At 38.5% G+C, this 26,113-nt stretch overlaps 1 protein-coding gene across 5 annotated transcripts in view; it reads left to right on the plus strand.

Annotated features, from left to right (window-relative positions):
* Positions 1 to 26,113, plus strand: part of LOC129942471 (uncharacterized) — an 86,636-nt gene that overhangs the window by 32,261 nt on the left and 28,262 nt on the right. For all 5 annotated transcript variants that reach the window (XM_056051440.1, XM_056051441.1, XM_056051443.1 and 2 more), the window contains exons 3-8: positions 3,784 to 4,760; positions 4,834 to 4,907; positions 13,108 to 13,273; positions 13,435 to 14,224; positions 24,084 to 24,681; positions 24,747 to 24,851. In XM_056051440.1, the coding sequence (XP_055907415.1) occupies positions 3,784 to 4,760; positions 4,834 to 4,907; positions 13,108 to 13,273; positions 13,435 to 14,224; positions 24,084 to 24,681; positions 24,747 to 24,851 (2,710 nt within the window). The remainder of the gene's footprint in view (positions 1 to 3,783; positions 4,761 to 4,833; positions 4,908 to 13,107; positions 13,274 to 13,434; positions 14,225 to 24,083; positions 24,682 to 24,746; positions 24,852 to 26,113) is intronic.

A 26,113-nucleotide genomic window follows, 5' to 3' on the forward strand; every position in this document is an offset into this window, starting at 1 on the left:
GAATTGATAAGCGCTCCCCATATTTGTGGTGGTATTGACTTCCAGTCCTGCTCAACTACACCCCATAGGTAATTTTTAATTTTTGGGTTTTGCAATCCAGACTTATTTTTCCATATCTGACCAAACATTTTAAATGGAGTTGAGTTCGGGAGACTGAGCTGGCCCTTTTCATAACCTTCATACTGTTCTTCGAAAACCATTGTTTGGCTGCCCTGCTGTTGTGATTTGGGCGATTGTACCCATTGGAGGCTCATTTCGAATTTGGCATATGGCAGCATTAATCCAATATATTGGACAAACAACATAGTAGGAAAAGCATGGCCATACCATGATGCTCGAACTTCCATGTATAATGGTTTTTGTTGCATTGCCGAGACCATTTAGCCCCATAAAGCACAACCTCACTCTTATCTTCTACAATTTTCAAAAAAACCATTTTGAATGGTCTCGAGCAAATTTCAACCACTAAGACGTGTTTAATTTTTTTAAAAGTGGGACTTAACGTGGACTGTGAGCGTCGAAATTGTGATCTCTCAATGGTCTTCTCACAGTATGAACACCACACGTTATTTTGAATATCCGTATCTTTTTTAACAAAAATGTATTTTTTCCAAACTTTTTTTTTGACGTAATATTGGCTATCTAGAAAGTGGCACCTATGTACTACTTGGCTACCTGTTGGAATCACATATTGTTTAGCTTCACATCTTTAATTTTTAGAAAAATAACATCGCGCAATTTTCTTTAACTCTTAAACCGACCTAGTTTTCGAAAAAGTACTATATCTGAATAGTCTCTTAGTAGATGCATCAGCTTTTAAAAAAAACTCGAGGATTTTTATTTGCCCAAATACCGCAATTCTTTCGCTGTTTAATTCTGTCTGTTAAAAAATAAATTCAAATATCTTTTCAAAAACTTAAAAGTTAGGCTTCAAACTTATTTTATCTTATAAGCAATATTGTTTTCAACATTCAACAAAATTTTGGAAAATCGATTAGACAGTTTTTTTTACAAAAAATTAAAAACCGAAAACAAAATTAACAAAAGTTGGTAAAAAATGATTTTTGACTCAAATATCTTTTCAAAAATTTCAAAATTAGGCTTCAAACTAATTTTTACTTATAAGAAATACCTATTGTTTTCAACATTCGTTAAAATTTTGAAAAAAATCGAAGCAACAGATTTTTTACAAAAAATAAAACTCTAAAAAAAAACTATACTAAAGCTTTTCAAAAATTAAAAATATTGGCTTCAAACGTTTTTTATTTCACAGAAAACATTGTTTTCGATATTCAGTAATTTTTATTTAAGAATCCAACCGCCCGTTTTTTCATAAAAAAATAATGTACAAAAAATATTACGCAAATTTGGTAAAAATTGATACGAGTACATATAGACAAACTTTTAAGAAAGACAAATCGACAGACGGGATGGGAAGTTATCAGTGTGGGTCGCATCCCAGCCTCTTTTTTTGTTTTAAGCACCTATTTTCATCAAACTCTCAAAACAAGCTTGACACACGATTCATTTATGTAATTCTCCATAGTAGAATCTGTTAGTGATAAATAAAAGAGTTTAAATAAAGTTGGGCGAAAAAGCTTAAGTTAAGATGTGACTCATAATTAATATCATGCGTTGCGGTAAGACCACCTTTAAGCATCAACAATATGACCTATATCAATTGTTAAATTTCTTAAACTATTTTTGAATAACCTTCGTGTCTAAAAAATCACACAAAATATTTTACTATTATTCGGTTAGTGAAATTAATAAAGACTTTATTCTTCTAAAGCCACAAAACTAGCTTGTCACTGAGATTCTTACAATTTCAAGTGAAGAATCGCTGAAACGCTCTCTAGCCTCTACTTACAACAACACAATTTGTTCAAGTTTCAATGTAGCATGCCAAGGAATGAGCACAAGGGATAAGCTACAATGGAATCTGAACAGCTTCAAACCATTCAAAGCTACAGAACCAGATGTAATAACACCAGCCTAACTTTAAAAAGCCTTAGACAAAATTGAACCAATCCTTGAGGCAATTAGAAGCTTTATAAAAATCTATACAAGTCGATAAACTGAATAAAGTCCAACGTTTAGTTTGCCTATGCATAAGCCATAAGCAGACATGAAACATGATATAATCATCAGATATTTGTATTTTCGCAGTTCGTCAGAACGCTATCAAATCTCTGGAATCTGTCTCTACATACTCTTTTAACTATCGATAACTGTCGATCATCGTTATTGGAGATGGCAAAACATTTTATTACTTTTGCTGGGTGCATGCCGGGCCATAGAGACATTTAAGGAAACTGTAAGGCAGATGAGCTCGTCAAGAACGGTAGAGTACAAACATATTCTACCACGTTTAGCAAATGCTGGCATATCAATCGCTACTTGTAAACCATTGGTAATGCAGGACGCTATTAAGAAGGCAAAATATCAGGTGGAAAAACATCACGTGTCTCGACAATATGAAAGCACTCGTATTCTTAAATGACTTTTGCACAAGCTGTCTAGATGAGGAAGAGGAGGAAACAGATCTCCACCTCCTCTGTGTGCTTGCCCTGCTCAAGATAAAAAACTACAGAATTCTTCTTTAACAGTCTAAATGATCTTAATCATAGCCACGTTAACCTAACCTAACCTTATTTTTCTGAAACAGTTTTATCAGTTTTTACAGGTTTCCGGAGAGGTTTCTAAAAAGATTGCTCACAAAAGGATAACCCAAGTATATTCACAGAAGAGATAATGATATTAAAATTTTTTGTAAATCTATATTTACTTAAACATTTTTCTGTCGGAGAAATTACATTTTATGTCGACTTAATAAGCAACCTCTAGGCGTTTCTTAAATTTTCCTATATTCAAAGTTAAGTGAACCAATTGCGTAACTTTTTGCCGTTATGAAAGATTTAAATTCTACTCAGCTCCTAAGCACCTTTTTAATAAATACGATCCTTTATTTTCCGTTTTTTATGTGTCATAAGAACTCATAGAAAAAACCTGTCAACATTTAAGTTCATTAAAATACCCTAAAGCCGATTCTTAAAATTGTTTTCCCATTTCAAGATTTTGCGACAGTATCAACTTTCTTCACTGAAATAACAAAGCTGACTTTAAAACCCATCAAATAAATAGATTGACAAAAACTACGGACATTTCCTAATCGCATCCTATATCCGAAATAATAAAGTTAGTTTTGCCTCGAACACTATTACACCGACTTTAATTGCAAAATCATTTCCGAATGGCAATTGTTGTTTACCAAAACGGAAATTGTATTTAGAAGAAAAAAGGAAACAAACTTCCTACTTACCACAATTATTTTATAAATCTAAAACTTAACCACTACTGTACCGCTACCGCAGTTATTCCCGACAACGAGCGACAACGACGACGTTACATTTTCAGCTACAGTTACAGTTCCATGCCGTTTGCTTTGCTAAATACTTTAATAGATATTTCAATGGAGGAATTGTATTTTCCATTTTGTAAGCACCCACATTCGAACAACCACATTTTCTCAGCATTAAAAATGGCAGTCGTGAGGTCGTTTTTGCTAGCCAAATTGGTAAACTGGTAAGCTGGCGAACTGAAACTACGGAACTCTTAACAGGATACCAAACAACAACATCAACGGAAAAAAAGTGTTATTGTTAATTTTTACGATTATTTCTATTACCTACTTCACAGACTTCCCAGCGACTTACTTTTCGTGCCCTGTTTTATGCCACTGAAAAATCCCATTTCGTTAACACAAGCATTTTTCTTTAATAGCTCCACTGGGAAGCGGCCATAATAATCTTGCTGCTACCGCTGCCGCTGCCGCTGCTGCTGCCGTTGCTGGTCCGAAACCATCATCCGAGAAAATCGAATCACGGCAAAAACTCGCTATCGGAATATTGGATTCACCCCATTTTGGCGAGGCAAACAAACAAGCTAACTCGGTCGACGACGAGGACGACGACGACTTCGTAGTCCACGAGATGGGATTTTCTTCCAGGGATACTCCGTTGCGAATCGTCCAGGACAACGACGATGGTAATATCGACTTGGACTATGATATTGTCGATGAGTATGATGAACTCAATTTGAACGATGGTGGCGGGAAGAAGGATGGTGGACTTTTTAGCCAAAATTCACTTCGTGATAAACGACTCAAAAAGCAACCTTCATCTCCGTCCTGGTCCCGGTCCCAAACCCAGCAACAAACCCAGTCCCGACCACTCCCCCTAGCCCGAACCCGGTCCTCTTTGTCTTCGTTGAACGTTGCTGTTGCTGTTTCTGATGCTGATGCTGATGCGTTGTTGGGGAATGAGAAACTTTTTCGTAGAGCTGAACGTCAAGGCGAAGAGGCTCGCATGGAAACGCTTCGAGCTTTCACCAGGAAAAATGTACACGAACAACCCTTTGGCATCGGTGTTGTTGGCCCAGCTCCTGTTGATGGAGCCACATCAGCGAGTAGTTGGGTTAATGTTGGAAAACCACATGTCGTTGGCATACAAGAGGATTGCATTAGGCCACAGGGAACGTTTGATGCTGATGAAATTGATGATGTTGAAACTGATGCTGATGTTGATGGTGATGGAGATGGTAATGATGGCAAGGTTGGCTACAGCGATGAGAGACAGAAGCAAGTTCCTCGATTACAGCAGAAGGCTTTTGTGTTCAAAAACGGACATCGCTTCACAGTCACAGCAGATATGCAAGGTTCACAATCGAATAAGGCTACGCAAAATAGAAATCCTGGGGTGGTAAGTATTTTTCACTTTTTAGGCATTTGAAAGTAGGAGTAATGACTTTTTGTTGTCTTCTTTTTTCTTCTAGAACTTCGATAACCATTTAAAAACAAATCTCAATTCAAACAAAGAATCTGGAGCAAGTCATCAGGGCTACAAGAGGTGAGTTCGGTGATATGAGTTTTTGAAAGAAAAAAAAAGAAAAGAAGATTAACTAAAAATTTGAATCTTCCTTTTGCATCAATATTATAGTGCTTGCTTGCAAAGCTCAGAGAAGAGCGCCTTTTTAGTCTTGTTTTGTAGGCTATATGTTGTTTCGGGGAAAGGGAACAAGTTTTGTTGATGTTTAGTTTACTGTCCCTGGGATAATACAAATAGAAGAAAATCCCTATTAATGGTAACAATAAATTCCTACTATTAGCCAGGCTTAGCAGTTGATGAAACTAAGTTCTCCATTGTTTTGTATGTTGTGTCTTGCTTTTAACTTTGATTTAGAAAGAAAGATTAAACACATTGCAAAGTCTTATTATTATAAAGTTGATTAAGGTACATAAGGCCCAGAGGCATATTGCCATTCGATTATTTATCACTCAAAATTATATTATTTGATAAGAAGCTGGATTTTTAGTGTTCAAGTCCTCTAAGTTTCATCACTAATTTTGAATTTAAGTAATAAAGTTTTCTTTTGGCCTTTTAAATGTCACAGTTACTTAAAGGTTCAGATATTTTAGACGTACAAAAGGCTATATTTAATACTATTTTCGAGTTTTTGTTTTTAGCTTTATGAAAAATTATCTATTTTGTATAAAAAAAAACATAGTTTTCTGATAAAATGCTTCATTTTCAACTAGCCGCTATTAAGACAGCTGTAATTTTTGAATCTGTCATCTTTTAACAAGTAAAAAAACGCCATTGCTAAAAATTAAACGAATTCGAATCGTTAAAATTCACTTAAATTTGTTAAACATTTTGCATTCACTGTTTGCAAAATCAAAACACTTTTGGCTTCTTCACGAATCACTTTCTCGACAAGAAGTGGTGAAAGTGAAGCTGGTGGAAAAATATAAGCTGTTAAGAAAAGTAAGTAATGTAAGTAATCTAAATCTTCTGCGTCGATCGATTAGAAAAACTGAAAATATTGTTGCCCCAGCACTTAGTGTTGTAAGAATATAAGGTTGATCTCCTCGTTGACCTTTGAAACTTGGCATTCGAGAAAGGAAATAACAGCGTATTCAAAGACTTAAGCCTTAAAGCTTGTAAAGTACAGTTGATACTAAAGGTGGTTGACCACCACCAACGTTGTGTCTTCAATGATTGGGTCCTTGTATGCACCAAATTATTTGGATTTTAATAAAAAAAGACATCATCAGTGAAAATCCCACATTCACCTCAGATACTACTTTAATAAGCAGAATTAAAAGATTTGAGGCTCAGAAAATTAGATAAAGATTGTTGAAAAACCTTCTCACCGTTACACTGTTTGGTGCGATGGTAGGGATTCTATCAAAAGGTTCTTGGGTTGTACTGTTGTAGGTGCAAACGTATGGATAATAAAGCGGGTATATTTTCGTATAATATTTGAGTAATTTTCTGAGATTTCCTTCCAACATTTCAAAGAAGTGAAAAATTCTTCAACAGCTGATATTTTTTTTGGGTTTGACAAAGTTCCCTTTAAGAAGCTAAGTTTTGGAAAAGCATTTGAAATTAATTACATAATGTCACATCATTTGCAGGGTGAATGGTAGGTCATGATACAGCAGAAGAAATCCCTACCGTAAGACCTTCACTAATTTTAGTGTAATACAATTAAATGGCCTTTTTGCTTTAAGCATCATTTAACATTGTTTTTAATTTAATGTTGGTATTAATAAATAAATTAGTGTGGCACAGCAGTCCTTTAAGAAGTAGGGCCTAGTGACTTACAACTCTCAACCATTCCTCGGTCCCTAGCTAGCTGTGTCTAGTTTTGAACGCTAAGTTGATTGAGTTCCTCTCTCATCTGGGTGCGCCACCTGAGTCGCGGTCTTCCTCTACTGCGCTGTCCCTCGGAATCGGATTCGAAGACCTTTCGGGCTGGAGAGTTGATGTCCATCCGCTCTACATGACCTAGCCATCTAAGCCGTTGGACTTTGATTCTGCTAACTAGGTCAGTGTCGCTGTACAGCCCATTCTCCATCCATGCCTACGGGACCAAAAATCACCCGAAGAATTTTTCTCTCGAAGCATCCTAAGACGCTCTCATCTTTCTTTGACAGGTTCCAGGCCTCAGCGCCATAAATGAGAAACGAGATGATGAGTGTCGTATATATGGTGATTTTAGATGCTCGAGAGAGGACTTTACTTCTCAATTGCCTTCTTAGTCCAAAGAACGAGCGATTTGCAAGAGTTATTCTTCATTTGATTTCAGCGCTAGTGTCGTTGTCTGAATTTCTGCGGTGCCTAGGTAGAAAAAGTCCTTAAATACCTGAAATTTATAGCTGTCCATGGTGACGTTTTGTCCAAAACATCGTTGTTCAGTGTCCTTTTTTGATGACAGCATATACTTGATCATGTCAATATCATCTGCATATCCGAAAAATCGGATGGACCTTTGGAAGATTGTGCTTCTAGTGTTGACAGTTGAGTTTGGCACAATTCTTTCCAGAACGATGTTGAAGAAGTCGCATGACAGTGCATCACCTTGTCTAAAACCTTTTTTGACATCAAATGCATCGATAAGATCTTTTCCGACATTGATAGAGCAGCGTGCATTCTCCATCGTCATTCTGCACAAACGGATAAGTTTGACAGGCTCTTCCTTATAGATGCTGTCATACGCGGCTTTAAAATCGATAAAGAGATAGTGGGTATCGATTTGAAGCTCTTGGGTTTTTTCCAAGATCTGCCGCGCCGTAGTGTGAATATTTGGATCTTAGGATCTTATACGCATGAGAGGATCTTATACGCAATGTTAAGGAGACTGATGCCTCTGTAGTTGGCGCAGTTTAGAGGGTCTCCTTTCTTAAGTATAGGGCACACTATGCTGAGATTCCACCCATCGGGCATGCTTTCTTAAAACCATATTTTGCAGATGAGTTGGTGCAAGCTCCCTACCAAGTCAACGCCTGTTGCTTTGAATAGTTCGGCAGCGATGCCGTCAGCTCCAGCAGCTTTGTTTGACTTAAGTTTAGTTTTAGCTACCTTCACTTCGTCAAGGTTGGGTAGGCGGAATTGTTGATCTGCGTCGCCGAGGTTGAGTGGTTCTATCTCCCTTACTTCGGAATTCTGTTCGTCATCGCCGTTATATAATTCGGAGAAGTGATCTTTCCATATTCTCAGCATCGATTTCGGTTCTACTACGATGTTCCTCTGATCGTCTTTACAGGCTTCGGTTCGTGGCTGGTACCCTCGGGAGCTTGTTTTTACCTTTTGGTAAAATTTAGGAACCTCATTTATGTTGTGACATCCATCTATCTCCTCTATCGGGCACTTCGCATGCTCTTTTTTATCCAAAAGCCGGTATTCATCTCTTCATTCATGCTCGTAGAGCTCGAGAGCAGTTCTGGTCCTTCTGGGCTACGCCGGCCGTTTTGTATGCCTGTTGTTTCGTTGCGTGCGCTTGCTGGCATTGTTCGTCAAACCAGTGTTGTCGCTGTGTGAAACCAAGCACTTCAGAGCCGGCATCTCTGATGGCTGCAATGCAATGTTGCCACTGGTTTTCTATGCTTAATGCAGGGAGCATAGCACTCCTTAAGAGGTTATTAGAGACTCGATCTGAAAAGTACTTGGCAGTTTTTTGCGATTGTAGCCATCTATCGTTGAATCTTCTCACAGTACTTCCTAGTTTTGGCTTGGACCGGGATATCCGTAGCCGCAACATGGCTACAACGAGGTAGTGGTCCAAGTCAATGTTGGCCCCTCGGAATGTTCGGATATCCTGTATACTGGAAAAGTGTCGTGCGTCGATCGCAATGTGGTCAATCTGGTTGACGGTTGATTGATCAAGAGATTTCCATGTCCCCTTGTGGATATTGAGGTGAACTGAGTACTAGCTACCAGAACATTCCGCAGCGAAATCGATCAGCCTGAATCCGTTGTCGGAGGTGGTGTCATGCAGGCTGTATCTTCCGATTGTGCGACCAAAGATGTCTTCTCTTCCTAGCTTAGCGTTAAAATCTCCTAACACAATTTTAATGTCATAGCCAGGGCACTGCTCATATGTCTTGTCAAAGAGCTCGAAGAATATGTCTTCTTTCGCTTCTTGGATGGCGGTAATATCTGCTTGCAGCAGTTTAGGGCTTCCGCTAATTCTTCGGCTGCACGTGGTCTGTTTAGGGACCTAAAATTCCACGTACAGATCCAAAGTTCGTTGTCATTATTTCGTTTACTTTGGCTGTCAATAGTGAATCCGTCCTTATCCGAGCCTTGTTGGTGGTTAGCAATTCGCAACTTGGTCGGCCAGATCCTTAGTATAACTCAAAGGATGGGGAGCCGGATAAATCGCTCTTATAGGCCTCACACTCTTCTTCAATAGTTTGTTTAGTTAACTTACAGAGGTGACAATTCTTGCTGTTTTAAGTAAATTTTTCCCCAAGTTTACATTGTTGGATATTAAACCACAAACACCCAGAAGGATTTAGGTGTGAAGGCTTTAAAAATACTACTGGTGCAAGAATTTAACGCTTACGACCTACTACCACACCTAAAAACAAGCGTTTTTTTGCTTGACTTTGATGTCAAGAAGTTTCAACAAAAACATGACATTCAAGCCAACATTGTAGCATTTATTGGTGCGATACCGGCCGAAATGTTAGAATAACAAAATTGGACTTAACAGACAAATCTTAGCTGGCACAGAAATGGATGCAACCAAGACCTCTGCCATGAGAGTCATATACTAATTTAGTTTTTATTGTAAATAATTTGACTAATTATTAATGTATTTAAAGTTACGCGCTGTTTGGACAGTTTCTGGTGACTACATTGTTTCTTCTGTGTATTACGCTTTTTTATGAGGCTAATGGTCGTCCTTTCAAGTCGACTATTCGACGTTTGGTTCCCAAACTCGAGACTAGTTGGTTGACTCATTTTGGCCAGTAAACAATTACCCAACACCCGTACGTCAACGAAATGCGAGATCTGTCGGAAACATCACAGATATCAATTCCACCTCGCTCCTAAGAACTTTGCCTGTCGCAGGGATTGAAATATTCATATCATACGCTGTACCTACCACACAGCTTAAGAGACAATGGGTATTTTGATCAAGCGGTTTCATGGCATTGTTATCTCGCCGAACGACCAAAACAAACAAGTACAAGAAAATTATACTCAAGTTTTGGACGCATAAAAGCCTTGTGAATTATAGCCTGATCAGAAGGGGTAAAACACTTATTGCATCATTAAAAAAAAAATTAAAGACTAAACGGCATTTTAAGCAATGTCAAACTCGTGATCACTCCACAAGAGATGGTTTCTGATGCACATACCTAGAAGTGAAAGGTGTTAAGTCTCCTCAATGCAAGTACCACCTATGGATAGTGGCATTGGGAAAGGGTTACGCTTTTACGACAGTTTACAGCATTAACTTTTCGAAGCATTAAATTCCACATGCTTATCATACGCTGGCGTTGATAGTCAATATCCGAAAGACAAACATGAAAAACTGACGTTACTATTATCAGCAAAACAATTAAGTGGGTTCGAAGTTTCAGACACGAGATCATTCACAAAAATAAAGAAGAGTGTCGGAGACAAAACAGAGCTCAGTGGCGCACTAGGTTTTTTTTGGATATGCTCCAAAGTCATCGAAAATTAGACCCAATGCAAATAATGCGTTCCACGTAGCGAAGCCTCAAGGGCCATTCAAACGATGTTATATTTCATACACAATGTTATTGATAGGACTTTCTAATAAAAGTATAACGTTATAGATATCTAATATGCAACTTATTTTATTTGATTTTTGAATCGATCTGCCTTTAATATAAACCTTTATATATTGTTTTATTTGGACGCAATTTTCATATAAGAAGGGTCATTTGTTCAAGGTTAAGATCAAAGATATAAACTCAACAACTTTTTAATATTTTAAAATTGTGTTCCCTTTTAAGCAACTTTCAATAGATCAAGGTTTGAACGTATGTATGTACATAATCTGTATGTTCTTAGCTTTTTAGTTTAAGTGAATTAACATAACTTACTCACTTACTTTACTTGGCACACAATGAAGTCGTTACCTTTTCAAAGCGTATATCCAATTCACTGCCACTTGCGCCTTCGTATTATAGAGTCCTTTAGGTTCCTGGCCTGTCCTTCTATGAAGGACCTCATTTAATATACGGTTTGGCCAGACAATCTTTAGGATGTTACGAAGACATTTATTCACGAAGCTTTCTTGTAATGGCTGAAGTAACCTTCCAAGTGCTGCACCCATAAAGATGCACAGATTCGACATTTGTGCGAAACAGTCGTAGTTTTGCTTTTAAACTGATAGAGTTATTCCTCCAAATTTTCGACAACATACCGAATGCCGCTTTTGTTTTGCCGACGTGGCAGATGACGACTTGTTCGGTTCCGCCTTCGATGTTTTCTAATAGCAATTCGTTTTTTTCTGGGATGCCTCTCCTGCGTAAAGCTAACCAGATATACTCCCTGTTAACGCTATCAAAGGCCTTCTCCAAGACAATGAACAGCAGGTGTAGTGGTGATCGATATTCAACGCACTGTTAAATAATGATCCGCAGGGTGTTTATATGATCAATACAGCGCGTTCTATGATGCGTTCCAGTATGACCTTTGCTACTATTTCGGCTACGGAAGGTAGAACGCAATATTCTCTCCAGTTTTCGCACTTTATTAGATCTCTTTTTGAATTCCTTCTTCCACTCATCGGGGAAGCTTTCGGTGGTCCAGGCCTCTTTTATGATCGGTTCAAGCAGTTTGCTTGATGACGATGGAGCTGCTTGTACTTTTAATCGGTTTAAAACCGATGAAAAGTGTTCTTTCCACCTTCTTACTTGCTCATCCACCGAACTTATCACAGAACCCTCTACTTCTTTCACCAGCCAAGTTTTGTTGCTTCTTTCTTTCCGACCAAATATTCTGTCAGTACCTGAAATGAAAAAATTTCTTACAGCATTCCAATGGTGTTCGATTTCATCTGTGCTGCTGATTGTTCTCATTTCGTGAGACAGGTGGTCTCTGAATTGGGATCCTTTAGTCTGGCAATGTTGAATTTGGGGGCTCGTGTTATTCCGTCGGATCTTCAAACTGTAGCTGTACGAAATTTAAGGGTAGCTATCATTAAGTGGTGGTCACGGGCAAGTTTGATGTCGGCGCCTCTTCTGTTTCGGACATCGAAGAGATTGCTTTTAAAGCGTCGACTTATCGCGAAGTATTCAATTTGGTTTGAAGACGCTTACCTGTCTGTCGACAACCGAACAACCATTGTCGTTGCAGAAGTCAATGAACCTCTCACCATTATCATTGCAATTGCCGATTGTTGTAACTGCCAACCTTAGCATTGACGTCTCCCATAACAAAAGTTATATCTCCGCGGGGAGGGTTGTTGTAGGCGGATCCTAGCTGACTGTAAAAGCATTCTATCTCTTCATCAGATGCGAGCTCCGTCTAGGCGTAACACTGTATATTAGTGAAGGATCGTACTCTACTCTGAAACCTAGCTTTGATAAGCCTTTGTAAGGAGTTACCCTATTACAGCTTCTCTAGTGTTTCCTGGATCATGACCAGAGTAGAGCAGCACAGTGTTACGTGTCGGTGACTTGTATTTTCCCGATCCCAACCCTCACACTTCTCTTAACCCTGAGAAATCTTTCCTGTACCGCATAAATTCTCTCTCTAATTGAAGGAATCTGGCATTGTATACAATAGACCTTCACAGAAGCGTTCTCACATTCGGGAAACCAATCTTTGTCCGGGTACAATAGCCAAAAGTCGTCAACGAGTTATCATTAATTATCCGAGGCGTAATTTGGGCTTCTGTAGCGGTATGTAGTTCAGTTACGAAGAGTGCTAATCTCCGTAACCTATCCTGAAGATTCAGGAGACTTCGCCCTTTCAATTCTAGCTAAATTTTGTATATAGGGATACCCAAATCATTGCCCGGGGGCCACCACGAGGAGGTTAAGCATAAACTTCAACATGGTAAGAAAGCTGCATTGCTGGCCTAAACCAAATTTTAGGCAATCACCCAATCTGCCATGCCGCATGCACCTAAATTAATATAAGCTTAAATGAATATCGAAAAAATTATCAAATATCGTTTTATTTCCTAAAAAAGCATTTAATCAAAACTACATACACACGTATACGATAGTACAACACATCAACTAACAAAAGAAAACGATTTCCTTTTTTCCAGCAATTCAAATCGAGTAGAAGAAGGAGCATTTCTTTTGGCTTCATCAAAACCAATGCCACTAGGAAGTCACAGTCATGGTTCTTTCTTACAAAACGACCAACAAAAACTTCGTTTCCAGGAGAAGCCCGACGACGTCAGCATCAAAGACATCTCACCAAATACAAAAGTATATTTATATATATTTATCGTTTATAGAAATCAATATTATATAAAAGAACATCCTCCCCGCTCACTATATCCGTTTTGTAATTTTCTTCCATGTACTCTTATATTGTATTCTTATGTCCTTTGGCAAACATCACGTGTATGGGGTGCTGCTTCCTGTAGTTTCCATTCACTAAAAGCAAAGACTCGTATTCCAACGTCAACACTCAGCATATCGGGGATGCCAGTGGCAGCAGCAGCAGCAACACCGACGATGACGGCGATGGTGATGTGGTGAGCAATGAAGACTACGACAGAATAGATTCTTCTGCTCGCGACTCCTTAGCAATCGATTCGACGAAGAGCAATATTCCTACGGCCCCGATAAAGACGACGATGATGAAAACTAGAACTAATCCTGATGATATTGAAACTGCGGCTGGGGGTATGGGTGATGAATTCTACTGGAACACGCTGCATTATCCTAAGAGCAGAAGTAGCAGCACCAGCTCCACCAACACCAACACCAACACCAATGTCAAAATCCATGAAGGTCATAATAGTCCCGGTAAATTGAGCAATAACGTTAAACCAAAAGGTGGCACTAGGAATACCAGTAAGGATTTTGGCAGAACTGCTCAAATCCAAAAGTGGAGAAACTACAATGACCATCGTCGTCACCAAACTAACTCCACAAGCAGAACTCCATCGAAGAAAGATTCCAAACCTGCCGACGATAAGAACGCAGGTTCCCCATCAAGACATCCCATTAATGACCATGATGATGCTAAAGGAGTGGATAGGGCGGTCGGGAAGAGGCGTGAAAAGTTTCTCGATAAATCAGCCATGGCCAGAAATAGAATGAAAATTCGAAGCTCTGCCTTAGAGACGGATAGTGGAGTTGTTGAGACTTCTGGCATGTACTCTGCCAAGGATGGTATTGTTCCGGCATTTCCACTAAACGGATATCCTGGTGAGTACTGTTCTGTTGTTTCGTGGGTGTGAATATAGATAAAGATATATTTTAGTAGAAATTAAAAATATTTATCAAAGACTTCACTTGTTAAATTTATTAACTTTTGTTTTGTGCGATTTTGTTTGATTTTGTATTTTTTAATTCTTTTTGTAATTTTTATTTTATTTTTGTTGGTCCTTTTTCGTCCTTTTTTGTTGTTGTATTATCGATTTGGTGGTTTGATTAATGATTTCAATCGAGTTTTGCTGAATTTTTATATCTCGCCGCGTTCCACGGCCTTCCTGAGGCTATTGCAGAACTTCGAACGGAGGTATGAGGAAGGTTTAAGAGTGGCATTTAGGGATACTAAGAGGGTGGTATGTGTCTAGTAGGAGAACGCGTTCTGTAACTGAATAAATTGGCTTGTCATACTTTTGTTTGAATTAATCGACTATCGATTTTATTGTTTTTTCTTGTATTTTATTTGATTTTGTTGTTCTTGTAGTTTGTATAAATTAAACTGGGTCAGAGAGAGATAGAGAAAGTTCAAAGTAAATATAACGGTTTGAGTGTTGTTTTGTTTATTGGAAAAAGAGATTTTCATCCCATGTCAGGACCTTCGACTTCTATAGGATTCCTGAAGTTGCAATGATGCTTGTTTATAGGGATTGAATATATTAAGCTCTCTAGAAGTGGCTTCGTCCGGCATGAGCTGGAGAGGAATTTTTGGGTAAGGGTAAGGGGATTGTTGGGGAATGGGTAAAGTTTGAAAACTCTAATTGAATGAATAAACTAACTAAATCTGATTACTGAGAAGAGAATATCCTATATGATGTGTATACGTGTAACTTATATAGCTCTCTGTGGCTATCACATGATAAAAGTTTTATGGATTGTGGATTATGTATCTTTTACGTAAATTTAATGTACATATGTACATTGTACAATGTACATATGGGTTGTATATTTAAGATAGTTTAGAAACTAGAAACTCTACAACCCACATCACGGAGAGGGGTATTTTTAACATTCTTTATCAAATAAAGGTTTGAGTTTTTATTTTGGTTTGGAATAAAAATAAGAAGTTAAGTTTTAGTTTTTTATTTTGTTTATTTTTCGAGTGAAAATTTGAGGATTGGTATTTTATGTTTGGTTTTTAGTTTATTTTCAAATTGAAAAATGAAATGGGTTTTCTTGTTGCATAATTACAATAATAAAAAACCCCCTTAAGTTAAATCGACCATCAGATTCTTGGAAATGCAATGAACATTCACATTCACAGTCATATAATTTTATTTTAAATGAGGAAATTAGATTAGCTTTACTATTGTTAAAGTTTGCGGTTAATAATGATTATTCTAGTGAAAGAATTAATGAAATTATGATAAAATTTCGGATGTGGTTTTTGGCTTTTCAATGAATAGAAATTTAGAAATTAAAACTGGAGGAAAAATAATTAAAAATAAGTTTATGGGAAGTTTTCTTCTCGGAATTGTTTTTTATTATATTTTCTAATAAATTTTTAGTTTCACAATAATCTTACTATAAAGGGGGATTTTCTTAGGGGTATACAACTTTTAAATGGAATAAGGCAAAAATGATGATAATCTCATGGCATTAATGTACCTAAATGTTTTTTGAACTTGAATATGACCGCCACTGCCTTCAGGTTCGGAATTAGTCTTATCTTGAGGTAAAATCTTTGATGTCCTCCAAGTGGGCAATAGTTTCAAGCATATTGGTCTAGATTAACATGAAACTATGCTGTTAATAAATGTTTCCATGTTGTATTGTCAAAACCATAGCTCTTGCACATATGGTTAATCAATTGATGACTATATAGCGTTCTAGCTAACATGCATTACTCGCACCAAACACACATAACAGCTTTTGAGGATGTTACAGTGTCACTTGAGGGTATTCATAACCTTAAATATTGTAGTTTTGTTCACTGACGTATCTATTTGTCTAAAAGATTGAGTCCGATACGTATTTGGAAATTTGGAAGCTTTATTTCAGACGAAAGATTATTCATGTTGAAACAAAACAAAATAGCTGTGATTTAAAACAGTGTTGCCACTTTAAAGTTCCGTACTTCTAAAAAAAAAACACCTCTTACATCACTGATCGATAGCACTCGCGGTAGACGTCTGTGGCTTGACACTGTGGTTTATCTTCTTCCGAATGTGAGAAAGCACAACTCCAATTCATCAAATCGTAAGGTGATAAATCTTCATCCGAGTATAAGCAGAGCTTTCGAAAGATCATCAATACTACTTACTAACTTAAGGTGGCGCTACAGTCCGGGGCGGACCTGGGCCTTAACCAACAAGCGTCTCCAGCCAGCTCAGTCCCTAGGTAGCTGTCTCCGGTTTCGCACGCCAAGTTGGTTGAGGTCCTCTACCACCTGCGTGCGCCACCTGAGTCGCGGTCTTCCTCTACTGCGCCGCGCCGTCCCTCGGCATTGGATTCGAAGACCTTCCGGGCTGGAGCGTTGATGTCCATCCGCTCTACATGACCTAGCCATCTAAGCCGTCGACCTTTAATTCTGCTAACTAGGCCAGTGTCACTGTACAGCCCGTACAGTTCGTCGTTATATCTTCCCCTACATTCTCCATCTATGCGTACGGGACCAAAAATCACAAGAAGGATTTTTCACTCGAAGCATCCTAAGACGCTCTCATCTTTCTTTGACAGATTCCAGGCCTCAGCGCCATGAATGAGAACCGGAATGATGAGTGTTTTATAGATGGTGATTTTACATGCTCGAGAGAGGACTTTACTTCTCAATTGCCTTCTTAGTCCAAAGAAGCAGTGGTTTGCAAGAGATATTCTTCGTTTGATTTCAGCGCTGCTGTCGTTGTCTGTATTAATAGCGGTGCCTAGGTAGACAAAGTCCTTAACTAAAGGATATAACAAAGTTATAGATGTCCATGGTATATATATATATATATTGGACGTTTTGTCCAAGACTACATCGTTCAGTGTCCTTTTTTGATGACAGCATATACTTGATCTTGCCCTCATTGACCACTAATTCCATCTTCTTCGCTTCCGTCGCAATGCTCAAAAACGCTCCACTGACATCACGCTTTGATCTTCCAATTATGTCAATATCATCTGCTTATCCAAGTAATTGGATGGGTCTTTGGAAGATTGTGCCTCTAGTGTTGACGGTTGAGTTTTGCACAATTCTTTCCAGAACGATGTTGAAGAAGTCGCATGACAGTGCATCGCCTTGTCTAAAACCTTTTTTGACATCAAATGCATCGGTAAGATCTGTTCCGACCTTGATAGAGCAGCGTGCATTCTCCATCGTCATTCTACACAAACGGATAAGTTTGACAGGGATGCCAAAACTAGACATTGATCTGTAGAGCTTTTCCCTATAGATGCTATCATACGCGGCTTTAAAATCGATGAAGAGATGGTGGGTATCGATTTGAAGATCCTGGGTTTTTTCCAAGATCTGCCGTAGTGTGAATATTTGGTCGATAGTGGACTTTAATGGTCTGAAGCCACACTGACAAGGACCTATCAGGTTGTTGACGAATGGCTTCAGACGTTCACATAATACGGCAGAGATGATCTTATACGCAATGTTTAGGAGACTGATGCCCCTGTAGTTGGCGCAGTTTAGAGGGTCTCCTTTCTTATGTATCGGGCACAGTAAGCTGAAAGCATAGGACTCCTTAAGAGGTTATTAGAGACTCGATCGGAAAAGGACATGGCAGTCTCTTGCAATTGTAGCCATCTAACGTCGAATCTTCTCACAGTACTTCCTTGTTTTGGCTTGGATCGGGATATCCGTAGACGTACCTTGGCTACAACGAGGTAGTGGTCCGAGTCAATGTTGGCCTCTCGGAATGTTCGGATGTCCTATATACTGAAGAAGTGTCGTGCGTCGATCGGAATGTGGTCAATCGGGTTGACGGTTGATTGATCAGGAGATTTCCATGTCCCCTTGTGGATATTGAGGTGTGTGAACTGCGTACTAGCTACCAGAACGTCTCGCCCCAGCGAAATCGACCAGCCTGAATCCGTTGTCAGAGGTGGTGTCGTGCAGGCTGTATCTCCCGATTATGCCACCAAAGATGTCTTTTTTTCCTAGCTTGGCATTAAAATCTCCTAAGACAATTTTAGTTCCAGGGCACTGCTCAAATGTCTTGTATAAGAGCTCGATGAATATGTCTTTGGTGTCTTCATCTTTCTCATCTGTTGGGGCATGCGCGCGTATTAAGCTTATGTTGGCGAATTAAGCCTTGATGCGTATTGTCGTGATGCGCTCGTGATGCACTGTTGAAACGCAAGACTTTTTGCCTGAGCCTAGTTCCAACAACAAATCCACACCCAAATAGACGCTGTCTTTGATCTCGGTAGCAGTCGCCATAGTATATATCGCAGTATTTTAGTTTGCGTTTGCCCGGTCCATCCCATCGCACTTCTTGGATGGCGGTAATATCTGCCTTGTAGCAGTTTAGGGCTTCCGCTAATTGTTTGGCTGCACGTGGTCTGTTAGGGGATTTAACATTCCACGTACATATCCGAAGTTCGTTGTCCTTATTTCGTTTGCGTGGGTTGTCAACAGTGAATCCGTCCGTATCCGAGGCTTGTTGGTGTTTCGAAACTTAAGGTATTTTTACGTGGCGAGGAAGTCATCCCGACGGCACAACCCCCAACCTGGAGGGCCAGATCCTTAGTGTAACTCCAAGGAAGGTGAGCCGGATAAACCGCTCCTTACAGGCCTGGGCTCCGAATATGTCGAAGAAGCCCTATAAGGTGTTCACTAAGTAGTTTAACCTTACTGGAACTGTAGACGCCACCGTTGATTCTATCTCTAGAATTCGTCCGTTGCCGCCTGGATAAGGTGTTGCCTTAGTGGAAACACCTCTCTCCCCCTCTCTCGTTTGCTGCCCTCAATAACTTTCCACTGGGGTTGGAACCCAATCTCACCATCTACCATTTGAACATCATCAATTCGGTTCTGGATATTTGGACTACCCATAAAAGCAAATTCCCGGATAAACAGTTCAGGTCCAAGATGAGATATGGCAAAATTTGCAGCGTCTAAGCTTGTTTCGTATTTTCAATGCAATGCTTTTTTGTGTGAGGCTGAGGTAGACACGTCAGTGTCAATGTTTCTTGAAACTCCTTTCGTGTTCCTGGCAGCAAAACCAGAAAATATTCCATGCGCTGCCTCACACTCTCGAAGCGACCCATGCTTCTGCACCGTATAGCAGGACGGGTATGATAAGGGTCTTTTATGTCGACACTTTGGTCCCTCGAGAGAGGACTTTACCACTCAATTGCTTTCTTTGCCCAAAGAAACAACTGTTAGCAAGAGTTATTCTGCGTTTGATCTCAGCGCTGGTGTTGTTTTCTGCGTTTACAGCGGAGCCTAGGTAGACGAAGTCATTGACTACCTCAAAGTTACGTCTGTCGATGGTGACTTTTTGACCGAGACTTCGGTGTTGTATGTCCTTTCTTGATGATTACTTTAAAGTAAAAGTGAGAGGGACTTTCACACCAAAAGTCTGGGTTTAAAACCTCCTTTTGTATGAGTTCTTCGTATTGTAAGGAAGTTACAAATCCTCCGAGAAGAAAAAAGTACGCACACACGGAAATGGTTGAAAGTCCTTAGGCATGGTTTAGCGCTACCAATTCGGCATTATAATTTCGATCAGTATATTTTCTCTGTACAAAAGTTGTGGGTATTATGTATTTATATACATTTTATAAGAACTCAAAGAAATGCAAACCCCAATGGTACCAGAACCTTATAAAAATCATTGTTAGTTAAACTTGTTACTAAAAGTCAAATGTAAACCAAATTGAATACCTAAATAATTATGAAATGAATAAAATATACATTAAATATGTATTTTACTTTATAAAATATTTCCCCCATAAGTAATTTTAATTCAGATATTTATGCGTACCCCGAGCATAAATCAAAAAATAATTTCACTTTTTCCGACTTTACCATAACTTATATAAGATTTGGTTCTTCCCATTAAATATTACAAAAGAATCATCTTCTCAAGCCAAATTTCTGACCAGTTCAACAAAAAAAGAAAACAAAACAAAATCTTCCTCCTACAACATCCTTGTATGGAAAACCAATAGACTTACACAACACATTCCCTAAACTTTACATCATCTTATATTAGATAATCAAAGAAAAGAATCCTGGATGGAATTTTTCCTCTGGGTATTACAAGGACCACGAGTACCATGTATAGAAGATAAACTTTGTGCATAATATTATAAAGAGCAATATTTTCAAGGACTCTTTTTTCTTTTACTATTTTTCTTTTCGTTTGTCCATATCCTTGACAAACCACGACGATGTTGGTTGAAAGGATCCTGTACGTTGTTGTCGTTGTCGTACTTTACAATGTTGACCATGGCCCATGGACGAAAACGACTATGACAATCCCTATTATGTCAGTTATGGTGGCGAGAATACAAAAGAAAAAGAAAATTGGGAAAAAATGCAAAAATAAAATAAAATCAAAAACTTTATTTTGGTAGCAATCAAGAAAGTTTTTCGGTCAATCAAGGAGAATTTATTTACAAAAATGCAAATACAAAAATACTTGGTCCCCCCTGTCTGTCTCTTTATACATACCTAACAAAGGCTCCATGAACATCAAGACGACAGACCAGGACAGACGACAGACGAGGACGAACGACTCGACTCGAGTCGATTCGATTTGCTTTTTACTCAACATCAGCAAGTGTGATGGCGGGCAATGGTCCTCGCTTATTCTTGGGCCCTTTTGTTGCCTTCGCGCCTGCAAAGATAAAACATTTTTTTGGGAGAATGAAGAAAAGTGATTTCCGTAACGCAGCTGCAAGATTGGAAAATCATCTGCTTAAGTCAACACTCACTCACAAAAACCGACGAAAGGACAAAGTTGGGCTAAAGGATTAGTAAAGTGAGTCCGTATATATACATACGTATCGTATAGCCTTGGTTTGGATGTTGGATAGTGGCATAAAGGCAGCATTATATGGATCTAGTCAGGGCCGGATGGTCTTTCAAAGATAATCAATTTAATAAAAGGCTATTGCTTATGGTTTCGTAGAAGAGGGCCTACTAAACAAATTTTTAATGAGGATTAAGAAAACGGTTGGATACAACACAGAAGATTACTGAAGACGTGTGGCCCTACATTCGGGACTTTAAAATTTGACAGTTAATCGCAGCCATATTGCTATAACTGTCAAATTGGCTTTTTCTACCAGTTTTTTGTTAAATCATCATGGGTGGATATACATAGAGTTCGAAAACAAGGAATGGAGAGTCTAGTGACTTGAAAATCTCTCTTACCTATAGTTTTTTCCGAATTCGTTCAGTTAATTTTACAAGAGTTTCTAATGAAGGATTTGCAACTCATTGAAAAATGTACCACCTATGAAAAAACTTATGGTATCACAAGCAGCGGCCCATACCTATGTCTGAATCATACTTACTTTAATTGGCACTATGGCGCATCGTGCTCATGGACCTCAAGTAATAGATCCCCCAACTTACTTGATCTCTAGCTTATTGCTGTCTTCAGTTTCGAATACCAAGCCGATGAGTGTCAGTCTTAACTTGATCACTCCACCTCTGCTTCTGCTTCCCTCAGGAATAGCGTTTCATGCCCTACGGGCTGAAGCTTCCCTGTTCGTTCAATCTACATGCCCTAGCCACCTTAATCGTTGATCACGTACTTTTTTCTGATCAGTGGCAAGTCCCTGTACAGCTCGTATAGTTTGTGATTGTATGTTCCCCACCAGATATTATTAAGCCTGTCGATACAAGCCATTCCATACATTGTACGTAAAAGCTTCCTCTCGAAGATACCACCTGGAAAAAATTATGCTTCTGCATAATACTGTTAGACTGGTACAGATGCTATATTCTATTCATCCCCCCGATAGAACTATTCGTATTGTAATGGATGCAAATAAAATAGTCCCCTGGTAAAGGACGCGATCAACCAGCTCCCATATGTTTACGAAACGATTGATCTTCCGAAAACATCACCTTCTTACGTAAGAGTGTTCTCGAGAATCCGATAGGTCCAGTTTGATGAATTTTATGTCGAGATATGAACCAGCACCCGTAAAAAATTCTTTTGACCTATGAGCTAAAGGTAATCAACTCTAAGAAACGCTTCCGGTTCGGTCAGTGAGATATCAGAAATCTAATTTCTTGTCTCAGAACAACTAGGCCTTTCAGAGAGGCCGATCAATTTCAGAAATCTATCCTCGTGACTTAGGAGCTAATGGTAAATAACACAAAACAACTTTGTGTGTTCGTTGAGTGGAATATAAGAAAGCCAACTTCACGTTACTCACTAGCACTTGGCCTTGCGGTGAGTCAGATTCCAACTTGGGGAATTTTATGTCGTGGCTTGGGAGAGCACCCCTACAACATTCTTTTGAAATAAGAGCTTAATTCAAACAAATAAAGGCAACGACATTTGTTCGGAGAAGGGGATATCAAGCTGATGGAAAATGACCAATATTTTTATCGACAAAATATCTGCGGCACTGAGGCCCATTCCTGGATGAATTGCATTTGGGATAATATCAATCCACGTAAACTACGAGAGAGTCAAATGCAACCTTAACGAGCCAACGTTTGGTGTGGATTTTGAGCTGGCGGCGTAATGTGTTTGTATGTTTTGAAAAACCACAATCTTAGGTGCTGTAAAACCCGTTGATATTTCTTTTGTGAGCCTTCTGTAGGCACAGGTCTATGCAAAGCTGAACAGCGAATATTAAAGTCATAATGCATAAACCATACCATCGGACCAATTCAGCTTGAGTTATGCTAAGCGTTATGAAAATTTGACATTTCAGGTGCGTGTCAGCAAGAGAAGCTACGGTGTTCATTTAAATGATATAAAAACTTGAGGAAGGCTTTATTGGCTTAAAAAGTTCGTCTAAAAATTACATCCTTACAACATCACCTTAATTCTGCACAACCAAGTCCGTCCTTGAACATGTTGTGTCAGGGAGCATATAATTCTATATGCAGAGCATTGAGATTGAGACCATTGTTATAGGCATTGTTTGAAGAATTGAGCGCAAACTTGGTCCTTGTACTTTGTGAACAATCACGAAGGAACTCTTCGCGACGAAGGACGAGGACGACCAACGACGATCTATACGAGTTACGACGACGATGAGCGACGATACTAAATATTGCAAATGGTCCAGGATTTGCTGTTTTTCAATAACGCAACGGCGAAAAGTCTGCAATCTTTTGCTTGCCATAGGAACATCATATAGAGAGACTGTAGAACTGGGCTGGGATTGGTGCTTGTGATGCTGCTAGGATTGAATAGATGCATTATCCTAGTTTAATACTTTTTTTTTTATTTCGTATCCTTTTTGCCTCTTTTTTGTGTGTTCACGTTGGAAACGATGGTGATGATGATGAGGATGACGACGTTTGGACGTTCGAGTCGTGAATTAAAGCTCGTTAAGCTTGCCTGAGTCCGTTCTTTTCTTTTCGTTACTTTTTATACTTATTTCGAAAAATGGCAAGAAGGATTAGCAAAAAGATTGCTTGTCTTCTCGAAGATTGGTTTGTTTGCAGCAAAGTTGTTAGTTTTAAATATTAGTTGATTTTTTGAATCTTTTTGGTTCTTATTGTACGTCGTAAAATTGTAATTAAAGCAAATCCAGTCAACTTAAATTATTTGTTTATTTTAAATCTATTGGATTGTTTCTTCTGCAATCTTTAGAAGTTGATTTTATTTGGGACAATTACTTTGAAATTTTTAAACAAGTACTTAAAAAGCTGTTGTTTTTTCAGGGCGATGAGCTTACGTTTAGAAAGATAAAATGATATTTTCTTTTTTTCTCCCCACAGGCTATGGCGATTTAAAGATTGTGCCACACTTGACTCCACTAGATCATTCCAAGTCTCAATATAGTGTCCTGGAAAATGAGCCCCAAGAGTATGTGCCACATCAACCACCATATGCCAAAGAATTATCTGATCCTAATTTAACACTGCAAGAAAAAATTGACTTGCTTGAAGTTCTTCAAGATGATGGTGAAGTCAAAGATGAAATTCTTAGAAATCTCGAGAACGAACTTGATACTTCCGTCATAGTTCACGATATCACCAATCACGATCGCATGCCAATACCTTCCATACGAATCACTCGAAAACGAGCTAGGAATGGAGGAATTCGAAAGAGAAGCTATCTGACTTACGATGATTTGACTATGCGAGATACAGATGAACAATATGATGATATGAATGAGAAGCAATTTTTTGATGTTCCAAGATTTAATGATGATGAGAGAAATTATGCCAAGTCCGAGAAATGTCACTTGTGTTCGGGAAATATGTGTCCTGCGAGTAGAGATGGGTCGAGTTGTAACTGTGACCGAAATGGCCGGCATTGTGAATGCTCTCGGAAAAAACCTAAAAAGAAAATTCGGTCTGTTTCGGATGCTTGGTACTTTAAAAACCGCCTTGAATTTTTGTATTCTAAAAAAAAGAATTGATTTCACTTGTATTTAGGTATTCAGTATTCAATATGAGTGCGCCCTTGCAGTTCCTCACTACACGCGTAGGGATATATCGAAAACGCCACGGTACCTGGTGGAAAACTGCCCCATCAATAACGTAAGTATTTAAGGAGGAAAGTGGGGTGAAAATACCATCATTTGTTATTCGTAATAACATTTCAAGTAGTTGGTAGCAGATCCTGAATGTTTGCCAATAGCTTTAAGGAAACCTATGATAAGTTCCTATTTTCTGGAAATGAGGTTTTCCAAACTGTATGCATTAAATTGTATTGTGTTTTTCAAATATTGGACTTTAATAGATTTTTTGCTTATTGCTCGAAAATGTTAACCAGTTCTCTGACAACTTCTCAGCAAGCCTCTGAGCGTTGGTGTTATTGTTTGAGATTTGCAGTGAAAAAACATTCAAAACCAGTATTATAAGACAATTTCTTCAGACTTGTACAGCCTATTGTGATTTGCGAAGGCATCCAGTTACCATATCATATCATATTGAATTTTTTCGAACTTCAATTTAAGCATTTCGGACCTGAAAGATGACTACATGTTGGTTAAAAAACTATCTATTTGTAACTATGAATAAATCAATCAATACCAATTTTAGTTTCTACCATTTTAATAACTAAAGTAATTAGACTGCATTCTAAACCAACATGTAGGCATGTTTTAGGTCAGAAATGCTTTTCAGAAATATCCATTTAATAGTTTACAAAATTTTCTTCGGAACCTTTCCAAACTTCATACATTTTGAAGTGAATAAATTACTTTCAAAAATAAAGTTCTTAGAAGACTTTGGCTCCCCTCTCAATAACCCAAATTCAAAATAACCAATTTGAAAGAGTATTGTCATTTCTGTGGAAAATTTTATCAAGCAATATCAGCCAATATCGAGAATCCAATGAAAAACCTCTCATTTCATACTGGGACTTCATATTCAAACCTATTAGTAATATACAAGTCACCTACATAAACTTGCATATCCAAGGCAGAAAACAATTAACTTTAAATTTGTGATGAAAAGCAATAGCTTGAGGGTTTTGTACTATTAATTCCGTGCACTTGTTCTACACTCTATCTCCGTATGCATCTTTCAATCATCTGTAAAGCATAACAAAACACATAAATTATTTCTAACTGCATTTGTTTTTGGTCCTCGTTCCATGGAACGAAGGATAATACCATTTTCATTTCATTGCATCACATATTGCCCCTATTCCATATCTGAGAAGACTTGGAGGTACAAAGGTACCTTTAAACAAAAGAACTAGATTGAGATTATGATGTTTGTTTAAACAACAATGCTCGGCCTTATGCGTCGTCCTCGTCGTTGCCGTTGTCCTCGACGTCGTCCTTTTGCCTTAA

The sequence above is a fragment of the Eupeodes corollae genome, chromosome 1 (genome assembly GCF_945859685.1).
Source record: "Eupeodes corollae chromosome 1, idEupCoro1.1, whole genome shotgun sequence".
Lineage (NCBI taxonomy): Eukaryota > Metazoa > Arthropoda > Insecta > Diptera > Syrphidae > Eupeodes > Eupeodes corollae.